Raw genomic sequence first — 14425 nt, forward strand, 5'->3', positions numbered from 1 at the left:
TTTGGTAATTATTAACCAGTAATTGTTACATTCTGAAATTCTCAAAGCCATAAAAGCCTGTTTTCTAGCCTCAGACAGAAATTACAAACAGGCCTACTAAATCTTTGCAGTGTATTTTTTAAAATCAGGTACAGGTGCTATTCATATAAACAGACACCTACATATAATTTGCCCCTCAAACCCACCTAATTTTATGAAGATGCCATAGGTTCGTGCCTTCAGTAACCAGTCTTGAAAATTCAAATGATCTTATCTACATAGTGTTTTACCTACAGATTTGATTTTTTCTTGCTTTTTCTATTTTGGCACAAAGAATTAGGATAGGAAAAAGGCAGAAAGTGATATCTAAGTGATATCCAGGTAGCCTGTGACTATGGATGACTTCTTGTATGACTCATTCTTGCCCTCCCCTCACACCCCTAAAATCTACTTTGGAGGGTTGGGGGACCCGTGGAGTAGATGGGGGGTGCAGGTTGGGAGGAGAGAAAGGAAAAGTCCTCCTGTATCCATTGGAATAACGCTGGACCTCTCTCAAAGGCAGCATGGCATAAAGGATGAAAAGCATTCTGAAAGGTTGCAAAACTGGAATGAAGAAGGCTGTGCAACTCATTACTGTTCCTTGACCAACTTTCTGTACTTTCTCTCGCATTAAGAGATTGCAAATACAATTCATCACCATTTTCTTAACCTTGAAAGATTGCTGTTCAGTAATTTTGCAATGGGTAACAACCTGGAAGTGCACCAATTTTGTTTCCAAAAAAAGTAAACTGCTTATTTCCTGGGCCATTCAAAAGGCTTGGGAAATGAATGTCCCTTTCCCCACTAGTTTCCCAAGAACTATGCTGGCCCTTATCTTCAAGCAGGACAGCAGTGGTAGCCAAGAGTGTCGAGGTGCCCCCTTGTCCTCATGTGCTCCGCAGTGCCTGAGGACTGACAGATTGGTGGCTCCTGGGAGGACTAAATTCCAAGCACCACTGCTCTTTCATAGCCTGATACCCTCTGCAGTATCTGAGCTACAATTCTGCTTCAAGGAAAATATAGTGCCAAGCAGCAGGTACAAAACATGACTGCACTGTGGATAGCTCTTCCATATCAGCCACTGTCTTCATTTAAAGCCGTAAGGGAATTAGATTCTTTCTTCTTCAGTCTTGCAATGTGCAGTTTAGGAATTATAATTACTTCTCTTACTGACATTTCAGAAAGCTAGTCTTCTTGCACTGGAGGGAAAATGGGGCACTTACTCAGGGAGTTACTTCTGAAATAGTGGCATTTTACCTTCCCATCTATGAGTGATAGAAATGAATAGAGGCAGGGGCAGGGGGAGGAAACTTTGACTACCTTTAACCTTGCTATCTTCAACAATGTTGGCAACTGTTTAAGGGGAGATGTTAGCAACATACCTTACAGTCCGAAGATAAAAGCCACTTTCTCTGTTCTCTTGCTACTTGCTCTTTAATTTTTACAGGATGCAGAATGGTAGGCTCCAGGCATAACAACACTCTGTATGTCTTTCTAATACTTAAATGGCTTTCACAACTGGCATTTATAAAACGGGGCAATGTAGATAATGAGTTTCTGAAATTAAAAAAAAATACAGCTCTCCCAAGGCATTAAACACTCTTTCAGGCACTGAGAAATCCCAAGTGTTTAGATTTACTGCAATTATCATCACATCGTAATGGCGTATAAACCAACACATAGAAAGATTTCAGTAAAATAATAAGCAAAAACATTGATATTAATTATAAAAGCCCACAATCAGTACAGGCCTAAACCATGTAGAATCTGATGCATCTGAGTCAAGAATGAAATTCTCCAGAATATTTGAAACAAAGGCTTAATTCTAATATATATATATATTTAAAAACCACACACACACACACACCCCACAACACAATCTCTGAGATTGCAACATGAAGTGGTAGACTGGCATGGAGGGAGAAATTTCTTAAGCTTTCCCCTGTGCACATCATTCTGCTGGAAATACATACACACAGCTTCGAGCTGCTGTCTAGTCTTGCTTGAATAAAGTGCAGGTACCTGCATTTTTTTCTCTACAGAGGATAGAAGCAGCTGTAGGAAGAATTTCAGTAGAGAAATAAGATGCTGAGACGCCCCTCTCCCCAGCCCCATGTCAGTCTACTTCCAATTATAGCCTCAAGACACTGACTTCGTGCTTTAAAGAAACCTGACATTTGTAAAACAAAAAAACCAGCCATCTGAAAATAGAATCACAGAATGAACATAACATCTTTTTCTATTCTCAACCCCCCCCAAAAAAAACAAATTCAGCCTTAGATGAAGGTTTCCACTCACTTTGGGGTACATTCCTAGGCAACCAGACTCGGAACAGACTTGTCCCTGGTGCCCCAGAAGTCTCTACTAGTTTCACACCATTCATAAAAACATTTTATACAAATAACAATTTCTTACAAAAAAGATTATTGTGCAGGCAGTTGAGGAACAAAACTGAAGTTTTCCCTTGTGGCAATTGATTTCTGTCCCAGAAATCAAAACCAAGCAACATATACTAGGACATGGATATTTGCAGATTGTTCCAGTACTTGATCACATTCTGAAAGATATCCTTGATGCAGAAGTTCAGTGCCAACAGAAGAGTAAATGCATTATTTTAAATTTCATGTGAAAATTGCTAGCAATGGAACAAAGTTATGTCTTATTGCAATCATCAAATGGCCCTGAACTGTAGAAGCAGCATTGCAAATTCCAAAACAAACATTTTGCATGTGTTTCAACACATTATACACATTTAATCATCAACACCACCAAATTAATATTATTTCCTATGCCTGAGAAGGTGCGCTAAGGTTCACCTCTAAATAGTAAAAAAGAGATACTGATACATAGGCAAATTGGCAAAAGCTTTGGTGCAATATAGTATAGGGTTTGGTAATTTCTCAGCTCGTATTTGCTTAATTCATGGAAATATTTATCAGGCTCTTCATCAGACAGAAACAATGTTTTACTCTGTGCTTCCCAAGTCCATAGGCATCTGCTGGAATCTTTCATGCAATAGGTAGATTCAGTTGAGCACAAAACAAACTTCCACTGATTTTCAACTGGTTTAATGACAGACTCCTTTTAAAATATGTTGGAAAATTGATCCTAATTGTTTAACAAACAGGAACCTTGACTTTTAAAGAACAATTGCTAAGTGGATGTTATTGCCATGGGCTTCCTCTGTCAATCTCCCAGTGAAAATGACACTAGGATGCTGCTGCCGCTGAGAGTTTCTTGTCTAGCTCCAAAGCTCGAACATCTCCATTAGCTTTGGCATTTGCTACAAGAGCCTGCGGGAGAAATGGAGGAAATAATAATGTTGATGCTGAAATATATCTTGGTTGGAGAGGAATTAAAGTTAAAGTTATTGTAGCCAATGCTAGTCCAACTCAGAGTAGGTATATTAAAATTAAGGAACCTAAGTTAGTTATGTTAATTAATTTCAATGACCAAGAAGGACTAGCTTTCCATAGAGGTTGTCAAAGGCCAGGTGTCAGCTTTGCCTGCTGAACAGCAGCCCGAAGGGGGAGAAGGCAGAGTGACTCCACCTGCAGCTGATCAGCCTTCAGGGACACAGAGGGAAAGGTGCTGATGAGAACCAGCTGGCTTCAGCCTTCGTAAGCAGAGCTTCCACCAGCAGTTAGATGCTGGAAACAGCACTTGTAGTCCCTGGCCCTACCTTGCTGCTTCCTTCTCGTCTTGACCCTTGATCATAGGAATCCCTGACCCCTGGACCGTCTAAGCCCGTGGATTGCTGTTTCCCTGACCCTAGGACTGGACCTGACTTTGGATGCTAACTCTTTCTCTAGGCAAGTACTCCTCAGAGACTCTTCTAGTGGGCTGGTCTCCCACTCCACATTGTTGCTCACCAACAAGACTACAACATAGGTCATAAGCAAAGGAGGTCATGTGGCTGATCCCAGGCTACAAAGGCCTAATATAATTCTACCTCTGAGCTATGTTCCCATGGTAATTCTTCTATTGACCAGAGGGAGATGAACACACTCCCTCTGCTAAAGCATCGGTACACCTGACATTTTGTTCCTGACAACAGCGTACTTGGAATGCAGCAAGGCAGGCAGCCCACGAGCCCTCTTGGTTTCTAGTACTTAGGAGAACCATGTGGCCTTATCTAATTCCTAAGATATAGAATTCAAAAGGTAAGCGCTACTCACATCTATTAATTCATAATCATCTTTGGCATACAAGTGCCTTAAGAGATACCACCGGGCAACTGATGCGACAGTTTCTGGATACCCAGGTTGATACACCACTCTTTCTAGCATGCGGCGAGTTTCCCTACAAAGGAAACAGAAAATGTTGCAAAATGTGATGAGAAAACTAGAAAACGAGAGTGAGTCTATAGCATTGTAAGGGCTCAGGTTTCAACCTTGCTTTCAAAAAGCAAAATTTATACCTGTACAGCAAGTTCTTACATAAATCTGGGGCACTTGCAACAAAAGAGCAGGGAACAAACCTACTGCTGGAGCAAAAAGAAAATAGTGGACCACTCCATTAGAACAAACTGTTACAGGAACTTTAATGTCCTGATTGTTCCTTTGTAGCCATGTTCCTTTGAAAGCAGCCTCATGAGATAATCAGACCCATGGGCTAGAGCTTTGCCACCCCCTAGAACAGGTCCATGGGGGGCGGGCAGCTAGATACACTTGCCCCAGCCCTCAGAGGGTTAAGCCAGCCAGGGGCCCTGCCAGACTTACACTGTCATGCCAAGAACAAGACTCTAGCCCTGGGCTTCAGATAAGCTCCGCAAGGACCTTCCTGGAGTAAAATAACTGAATGTGCATCTAGATATGTTGTTTGCTCTCCCTCTAGTAGCTCCTGTTCTTGATGAAGCAAGTCAGTGGAAACTTCACAAAAATCTACAATTGCAAGCCTCATTTTCATATTATGAACAGAGAGCTTCTCTGGATCTTTACCATTATGGGTGTTTTTTAAAAAAATCTTCCATCCATCTATTTTGTATCTTATTGCAGTGGAAAACCTGTGGTTTCCCCCTACACTTTAGCCTCCTTGTAAAGAGCAGGATTTTAATAAGGTTTTGCTTTATAAAATTTACCATCTGGACATTTTCTGAATTAGAACATATGGGCATGTTACATTAGGTATATTTTAATTACAGCAAAAATGCTGACAAAATGCATAGACAGTTAACGCATAACATACAGATCAATGCACACCTTGACCCCATTTTGCGGTTGTACTGCAGAAGCGCCTGCAACAGAACACCCAACGGACAGAAGGAAAGCTTCAAAGCTTCTGTTGTGGCTTCCTGAACCAGAGATGGCCAGTGATCATTTGAAATATTACCCTTTAAACAAAAACAAATTTAAAAACAATGTTTTATATCATTGTGTCATAATGGTCAGTGGTTTTAATTGCGATGTTGCATGACAGATTGCTTACCCATGTACCACATAGATAATTATGACTTGCAGCTTTGAATTATAATGTAATAAAACGGCTTCCTAGAACTGCTGATGTAACAGAACAACCAGGACTACCAATCTATCTTCCTAGAGGTTGTTTTTTAAAAAAAAATGTATTTTCAACTGATAGTTTCAAACACTATCCTGGACAAGGGGAAGTGCGACGTAATGCATAAATATCATTTTGAAAGTTTCACCTGCATCTTAATCATGATGATTATGATCTCTTATCATTCTCATCGCAGAAAAATCCCTGGACAGTGATAGATCAACTCCTAGAAAACTCACTTGCCAGCTTCAATTAAATTAATGCAACATGTTGGATGAAGTACTTTTGAATCCACAAACAGAATTAAAATGTACGGGCAAAATGGTTCATCCATACAAATTGCATAAGGGTATTTCTTCTGATCGCTTTCAGAGAAAATGTATTATGAAAATAGCAACACTTCCCCCAGCTGCTTGATTTCACTTATAATTATGAAAGAAAGGGTAAAAGCAGTATTTCATACTGTCAGATGGAATTGTAATCTATGCAGACGAGATGAAGCCTTTTCCAAATAGTGCTTAAGCCAGAGTTACTGTTCTAGCTGTCACCAAAGTGTTGGACAAGCACTTCTTGAACTTCCATTATTCCAGCTATACAAATGTTAGGAACCATATATAGTCCTGAAATAGCCTGTAATCTATTTTGCTGGAAGCTAGAGCACTATCTTACGCACAACTGTGAGATGAGAAGCACCATATTATGTTTTAAATTCAGTTCACGTGCAATCAGTTCATTTTATCATATTGTTATTACTACTACTTTTATTTTTTTAAAGAATCAAAGCAGCTTACGAGGATAAAATACAAACAGATAAAATCAATTTAAACCCAGAAGATTTAAAGCAATGTGCAATATAAAATTCCTAAGCAACACAATAAGGACAAAGTTGAGCACTACAGCAGAGACTAACTTAACTACTAGGTAAATAAAAATGTCTTAAGCCTAAAACTGGACTATGATAGTTCCAGGTGTGCTTCCCTAGAAAAACATTCCAGAAACCCGAGGGGAGGGGACACTGAAAAAGGCCATTATTGTGTGGCCATCCTTTGCACCTTTCTCAGGTGAGGCACATGGATTTGGGCCTCTGATGAAGACAGGAAGGTCCAGGCTGGTTCATATGGGGAGAAGAGGCCCTTGAGATATCGAGGTCCTCAGCTGCTTCATGCAAAACCAGCACTTTGAAATGCACCTGTAAACTAATTGGTAGCCAATGCAGCCAGGCCAGAATTGGTGTGATATGCTCAGACCTTCTGGTCCTGGTGAATAAGCTGGCTGCTGAATTCTGCACTTGTTTCTGTAGTTTCCAAACTGGTTTCAAAGGCAGCCCCACATATACAACATTTTTATTAACTTGGCTCTCTTACCATGCAGATTTCCAGGGCAAGCTTAGCAAGCCTTAGTAGACTAGAGAGCTTTCCACTCCAGTGGCCCTGCTGAGATGCCAGTTGCAGACTTTTTCGGTAACACATCTCTGCTGCAACCATCATCCCCTGTGACTGGTACACTTGAGCCAACCACTGAAAGCAGAGGAGCAAAGTTCAAATTTCATATTTTTCTACTACTACTGCCTATCAAATTCCTTGTCTTATCATTCTATTAAATATTCTTTTAAAAACAAAACTCTCAAATGGTGAAGATTACTTTTGAGTAAAAATACAAGCATCTGCAGAAGAGACATACCATTTCTTCAAACTATAATCTGCAATTCTATATAGCACTTTCCTGACTGACTTATTAGATTTGGGTAAAATGGATCTGAGAGCTGGAAAAGGTAAATGAATTTGCACATAGTTTGAATTTGCAACCTAATTTGGGACTGAAAGGAGGGGGAAACTAAAGATGACAGACAGCTTCTCCCTTTAAGTGCCACAGATCATAGCATAAAACAGGATTATTAACCTGCTGCATATGAGACATACCCACCAGACAAGAGTGTTTCTGCAAGTATAATAAGTTCTGACTTAGCATGTGTAACATCTGCTAGCCACAAGGAGCCTGTGCTGGTCCTAGTACTAGCCAAAACGGATTAGCAAAATCAGGTAGCTGCTACCAGGCAAGCAGATGACTCCCACACAATTGACTCTGGTGCTCACTATTGTTTTTTTGTGGGCACTCACACAGCCATCGTTAAACTGGGATATACTGGCACTCCAGCTATCCTAACTCAGCACACACATTTGGGAAACGGCTCGAGAGGAGCTGATCATGGTGCTGAACAGCTAAATCCTCCCCCTGAAAAATTTTCGCAAGTCTGCTCAGCACACCCAACTCACAGTCTGATGACAGAACCACAGAATTTAACTCTTGCCACAATAAGGTTTCACCAAATCCATCTGCATTTTCATTTTTCATTATATCATAATCTGTCCTCTGCATTTCCCACACAACACTTAGGTCTAAGTCACTATAATTGCATTTTTGCCTCTGCTCCATTCATTCAGACATGTAAGTAATTATTTAGGGCTGGTGTGTGCAATCTTTGGTCTTCCAGTCGTTGCAAACTGCAGCTTCTACCAGCCAGGGATGCCAAGTTCAGCAGCATCTGGAGGGCCAAAGGTTCCTCATGCCTGATTTAAGGGCTGGTCAATTCCTCTGCCTGCCTGAGTTCCTTTAATCTCTTGACAATTCCCCTTGTGCTCCTACACTTTACATACCCCTGCTGAGCATCTGACTGAGCTTTGCCTGTTCAAGGGGTTGGAGCAGTCCACCCTGCAATGACTTGTTGCAAGTTCCACTTGTTCAGTATTAATATGGTTCAGGCACAGAGTACTGAAATTCCTATAATTTTTTCCAGTCTAATCAATAATAGTCCAACTGTTAGAATGACTTTTTTAAAAAAAGAACGATGCTGACGAACTGTAGAAGTTGAAACTTATTTTATGTCAGAGCAAACAGAGAGAACCAGAAAGAGGGAGTGCACAGTTATGTTGGGTGCACTAGATGTGCCTATATTGATAAAATCAAAATTGTTAAGCAAAGTTCTGTTACGTAACATGACTGCCAAACAAGATTAAGCTGGGCTAATGGTGGTTGCCCCTATGTAGCTCTTTCCCAAGCAAGCTATTCTCCTTTTATGACTTGGTGATTGGCCCACATTAGTAGTGGTAATATTGGAGGAATTTCAAAAGGAGGAAAGGGGAAGTACGTGAATGGGGGGGGGGGATTCCTGGGAGAACAGAAAAATTCTTAGTGATAAATGACTTCCCTGTGCAGATCTGTGATCTAAAGCTTTTGTTGTCAAGAAAGAGTGAAACAACAGCTCAGTGCTTAACTACCTTTTGTTCTTTTAGTTCTTGGCTCTGACATTAAAACATCTTTGCTTGCAACAATAAAATGCAAAAAGCCATCTACTCTGGGCAATGTATCAAGTGCATTTATCTGCACAAAAATGGCATCAAAGAGAAAATCTCAAGGCTTTAATTCTAAACGACCAGCTGAAGAAGCTTCCAAGGGCCAATGTGCTGATACAAAATTAATTTGCAGTATCTGTTCTTCTACAGGCTGTCATGTCAACTTCTATTGATTTAAGTAGTGTGATGTCAAAGGTGCCACGACGGCTAAACAGCTCAGTTGTAAGGCTTGCTTCAGTTGCAAAAAAAACATGTCACAATTGGATGCACCTTTGTCTCTCTCATGATTGGACTTAAACAACCCCCGATTACGGATGCACCTTCATCTGCCTTGCAATCCCCTTTGCAATCTGACTTGAGCTAGCCCCACTGGTGACCACTGCCAGTACACAAGATCTGTCTACTACAGGCTTGGCTCCCCCACCCCCATTTTTAAAGGCTTTCATTTAACAAATGGTAGCTCCAGATGCTTCTTCCAATGGATGCCATAGTCAAGAGTGAAGAAAAGGTGAAAGACAAAATAAGTAAAACAAGAAATGATTTTTTTTTTAAGACCAGGACCTATGGTAAGAAAAGGACAAAATGCTGAGTTAAAGCTAAGTGCTGAGTAGTATATAGAATGAAGAAAGAAACAAGAATTGGTGGTAGGGATTGCTGCTGTGAAAAGCCTTGAAGCAGAGGTGATGCAGGGACAGAACTGGGGGAAAGACAATCAAATCTGTGTCATGTGACCCTAGCTGGCCTCTTCTGGATGACTCCAGCATAGCAGCCAATAAGCATCACTGGTTATCCAGCACTACAAAAGGGGAAACTTTTTGGAATCATGGATCAGAGAACTCAATATTTCAATACACTGGAATATAAACAGGGATCAGAAGCACTAAGAAGCCAGGAGGAAAACCAGAGGAGCATTCACACATGTGTTTGCCTGTGTGAACAACTCTCCTCATTCAGAAACGCCCAAGCTATTATAAGCCAATACCAATGCCCTCCCCCTCCCCGTTTTATTTCTGCTCATAATAGTGCAGCTTCAGTATTGTACCAATTTTCCTTCTCACATCGCTTCCCAGCTTGCTAAGTTAAGAGCTGGGAGAGGCGAGAGGAAACAGCAGCTCAAAGAGTCTAAGTTCCTGAATCTCTGCAATGAGAGCTTTTCTGAGTATGCTCAGAACATGCATTAATGATGAGAACTCAGAGAACTGGTTTAAAAAACGTTTCTTCTATAAAACGAAGCAGGAGGAATACAAAACTACACCTCATTGTTCCCATTAACTGCATGGAAAGAGCCCTCGCCCATCTTTTCTCAAGCTCATTGAGTCTGCCTTCCTCCTGGCTTCACCTCACAATCTGGTAAGCACAGGAAAGTGTAGAGAAGGGCACATGAGAGGCTGGAGATGGTGGCGGAACAGCTCCCATGGGCTGAGACTTTCCAAGTTTTGTGTGATTCAAAAAAAGCTCGAGCTGATTTTGTCTGCTTTCCAGACAGATTTCAATGGAAGTTACTTCTAGGTTGTATTTAGGTGCAGCTCTCAAGTGCAGCATTTCTCAACTTTCGTACTACCAGCTGCTGTTATACCACATTGTGATCATACGATAAAGAGATCCAAAACCGCAGGGCAAAAAAGCACACCCAAACTTACATGCCAAGCTGTAACTGAAGTAGAGTTGGACATCACTGCCTTCCGGAGCTCTTCCAAGATTGCATCAGGAAGCTCTTTGTGAGACTGCCAAAGTGGTTTGCACTGAACTTGCCTTAAAAGCAAGTATAAAGTTGGCTGCTCAGGGAAAATTTTCAATCCCTAGAGACAAACAACATTTTGAGTTGAACACAGAAAATCATTCAAAGCAGTTTCAAAGAAAAGTAGTGCCTTCATGTGAACAGTGTAACTTGGAGTGACTCAGAGGAACTACGGCATGCTCATCTGTCAATTCGTAAGCAAAAGGGGTGGGGGGAATAGTTTTGCTTCTCTAACAACAGGAAAGAAGCAAGAGGAGAAGGCTCAAAAGATACAGTTCTTTTTCAACAAGCTAGTCAATACTTTCCCCACTGAAACCAAAATCACCATGACATTTAATAATTCCCAGTACTTTTTGGCAAAAGAACTGTGCTGCCAAACAAACCCAGACACAACCATTACACAGATGAGATGTGACTCCAAACATATTCTCCCAGAAGGCAATAACATTTGTGTCTTGCCAACTCCTGGAATAAATCCCCCTAAAGAAGACAACTGAAATGTGTCAGAAATCACTCACTAAATCAGAGCTTTCCAAACTTTTCAAGTTGGTGACACACTTTTTGGACACACATCATTTCGTGACACAGTAATTCAGTTTTACTAGCAAACCAGAGGTTAAACTACCCACTTTCCAGCCCCAGGAAGAGTGTGAGGAGTGCTTGTGCGACACACCTACACACTACAACCGATACACTAACATGTCGCAACACACAGTTTGGAAAGCTCATTGCACCTTTGTGACCTTGTCTCTTAAAATTTTTCTCAGCTATTACGGAATATTGGCTAGGGACAAGAGTCAGCACATCATTTATTTCTTTTTCTGTGGTAGAGATGGAAAACTGGCAAAGGCTTGCCCATTTGAAGCTAATACGTTTATTAGCAATTCTGAAGTGAAACTTGTCTGTTTAAGGAAAGCTAAAATCACTCTCACACCTTTAATAACTACAGCCATGCACCCAGCTGTTCTTTTGATACAGTTTTACTCTCATGCATTCTTAAATCTGTCTGTGCTTGGCTACTCAGAGCTTAAATGCATGACCTTTCAAACACCCTTTCACACACATGAATTTGAAGAGGATCCCTAACTTGAGAGAGACAGAGACAGAGAGAGAAGACCTGAACTACAGGACAAACCTGTATCAATACAGGACATAGCATTTAACACTGAAATACGGGACAGTCCTGTATTATACAGGACAAGCGGCAACCCTATCTGCTGATAACTGAGTTATTACTAATGCATACCTTTGTACAGAGCGCTTCAGCTTCCGAAGTTCTACCTGTCTCATTTAAGCTAGTAACAGCTTGGAAAAGAGACCATTCTTCAAGCGCTTGGGCATAAGAAGTTGGAAGATCCTTATCTTTGACTAGAAAACATGTAAAGGTCATTATTTGTCAAAGCCCAATCTGCACCTACATAAAGTGGTATTCATTATTACATTTTTTATAAATCAACAAACAACAACAACATTGATAAAGTGGTACTCTCATTCACTAATCATTTCAAATGAGAAGAAAAATTTCTAAAGGTTTCCTCTCAAAAGTAACTATTTGTAACAATGCAAGGCCTTACTTTTAGCTGAGATTGTAGCTACAATCGTTTTTTCCAAATCTGTCCTCTTGGGTTGTGTATTATGCAGGCAAACAATGGTGTTTTCAGCATGACAAGCAGCGAGGAGCACAGCCCAAGAAGCAGGGTTATCTGAAATAAATATGAGAGAACTGTCATTTTCAAGGCACACTAAGCAGTTATACAAGAGAGTGTACTTAGTGATGCAAAACCAAAGAAAATGAATAAATCCCCAGAAGTTTGCGTGCCCAAGATACTAAAAAACTGACATTCAGTTTTAATTCTATAAATGTTTAATTCTGTAATTATTTCTATGGTTTTAAATAATTCTGTTTTTTATCTGTAAGCTGCCTTGGAAAAAAGTGGAATAGTAATAGTAGTAGTAATCATCATCATCATCCGGTTAACTGCTTATTTTGCAGACAGATAAAATTGGGGAGTTCATTATGAAAATGTTTATTGCCTTTGCCCATTAAGAGTGGTGGGCTAACTGTAACTTCACTTTCTATGAATCAACGTTTAGAGCCAAGATTTTTTAGTGTCCCAGAAAAACTGACTTATTACATTACTCAGCTACAGCCCTGAATCGGGTTTAAAATTAAGGATTTAGAAGTAAAAGTTACCTGGAGAAAGATGGACTGCCTTTTGGATATTCTTCAATGGATTGTTCTTTTTACTTTCAGCTGTGTGGCATCCTAACGCCAACTGATTAACTGCAGTGTTCAGCAAGGCTCTCTAAATAAGGGTGCATGCACAGCAAAAGAGAACTTTAAATTTATTCCTTGTCTAATGAAAAGCATCACTCTAAATTCTCAATGTAGAAAAATATTTTGATAAGGGAAGATATTAACCTTTCCGTGGTTTAAATCGTGAATATGAGCAATAGTTCCTGCAGCAGCCCCACCCTGCAAGATAAAATATTGATCTGATTATGGTATGACAGAATATTAGAAGTCTGAGGCATCAATTAAGTCAGATAATTCTTTTGCCCTTTGGATGTACGCATGTGGAAATGTCAAATAAGTTTGTATGTTTAAATACTCTGACTTCTTAAAATGATGGGAGGGGGGGGGAGAATCAAGCTATAAGTTGCTCCCTTAGCCCTCTCCTTTTTTCTACATATTTGCTGGCAATGTCCCATCCCATGGAGGGAACAAGCAGAGGCAAAAGCACTCTCCACCCTATTTGCGTTGAAAGGAAAGCCCTTCTCCTGCTGCAAACAACAGGCATGGGGCAATTCCTTTTGGGAATGAGGCAGGAGCAAGGGGTTAAAAAGCCCACCACAACCATGACATGGTCCCAATTTAGCTTCCCCTCCACACCAACTACTTGTAGAAGAAAAACCAGCTATGCAAAGGCAAGCTATGCGACAAACATCGTATCCAGCTTGGCTCTGAGACAGGGAACTCCATGTGCTGAACGATTCTGCAGTAGCAGCGACCGTTCATCCTTACATCTTACCCTTCTGAGAAGAGGAATAAAGGGTGAAGGGAATTCTGCACAGGTTGGTAAATGCAACCTGACGGCACAACAGATATATAGAGATGTTATAAACTTATTTGTAAAACAGTGGAATGTGTAACATTAAATGCCAATTTGGCAAGCAGATCATCTTGAAGGGCAATGGTCTAAACAATTAACAGTCGTGCACACAGTTCTTGGTGCCAAGTTCTTATTTAATGATAGTTCAGCATATAAATAAATGCCTTGATTCTATTTCAACCTATGCATATTCACCTTTGCATTTTGTGGTGTATACCGAGGTACCAGTTGGGACAGGAGAGACCACAGGGCAGGATTATCTGGGTTGCTAGAGAAAAGAGCACAGCAGTTTTAAATTGCCATCTTATGCACTAGCAGAACCAATCAACATGGACTGAAGTTATACAACTTGCTCTCTAACTGATTGCTTCTAAGTCAGCAACTTCTAACTTACAAGGCAGAAAAGGAAGCCCTCATTTATAAAATGCTAGTAGTTTAAGAATTGGGGGGACGGGACCATAATCAAGTGCAGGAATTAGTCTAAGATCAAGGTACATAAAAATTAGGTTATTAAGTTTTAAATCTCAAAATTATACTGACAGGTCAAGGTTTCAAATAAGGGAGCAAAAGTTACTCAAGATCAAAAAACATTTCTCTTATCAGTTGCAATTAGTGATGGATCTGATCAAGTGAGTTGGGATTTATTTTTAGCCAGAACAGAAAGTTTTTTTCTTGCCATTTTGAAATTCGGACACTTCTGTACTCCT

The 14425-nt window shown here is 40.4% G+C and overlaps 1 protein-coding gene across 4 annotated transcripts in view; it reads right to left on the reverse strand.

The window, feature by feature from the left end:
* Positions 1 to 1633: 1633 nt before the first annotated feature.
* Positions 1634 to 14425, reverse strand: part of SKIC3 (SKI3 subunit of superkiller complex) — a 42203-nt gene continuing 29411 nt past the window's right edge. For 3 of the 4 annotated variants that reach the window (XM_083576480.1, XM_083576482.1, XM_083576481.1), the window contains exons 32-41: positions 13914 to 13986; positions 13028 to 13081; positions 12800 to 12911; positions 12180 to 12308; positions 11852 to 11973; positions 10508 to 10666; positions 6882 to 7034; positions 5220 to 5350; positions 4197 to 4320; positions 1634 to 3311 (exon numbers count right to left, since the gene is read on the reverse strand). In XM_083576480.1, coding sequence (XP_083432606.1) covers positions 3228 to 3311; positions 4197 to 4320; positions 5220 to 5350; positions 6882 to 7034; positions 10508 to 10666; positions 11852 to 11973; positions 12180 to 12308; positions 12800 to 12911; positions 13028 to 13081; positions 13914 to 13986 — 1141 coding nt within the window. In that variant the 3' untranslated portion in view covers positions 1634 to 3227. Of the gene's footprint in view, positions 3312 to 4196; positions 4499 to 4553; positions 5351 to 6881; positions 7035 to 10507; positions 10667 to 11851; positions 11974 to 12179; positions 12309 to 12799; positions 12912 to 13027; positions 13082 to 13913; positions 13987 to 14425 lie in introns of all 4 variants that reach the window. The other variant, XR_014539755.1, reaches the window with a different exon arrangement.

The sequence above is a fragment of the Podarcis filfolensis genome (genome assembly GCF_964270895.1).
Source record: "Podarcis filfolensis genome assembly, chromosome: 11".
NCBI lineage: Eukaryota > Metazoa > Chordata > Lepidosauria > Squamata > Lacertidae > Podarcis > Podarcis filfolensis.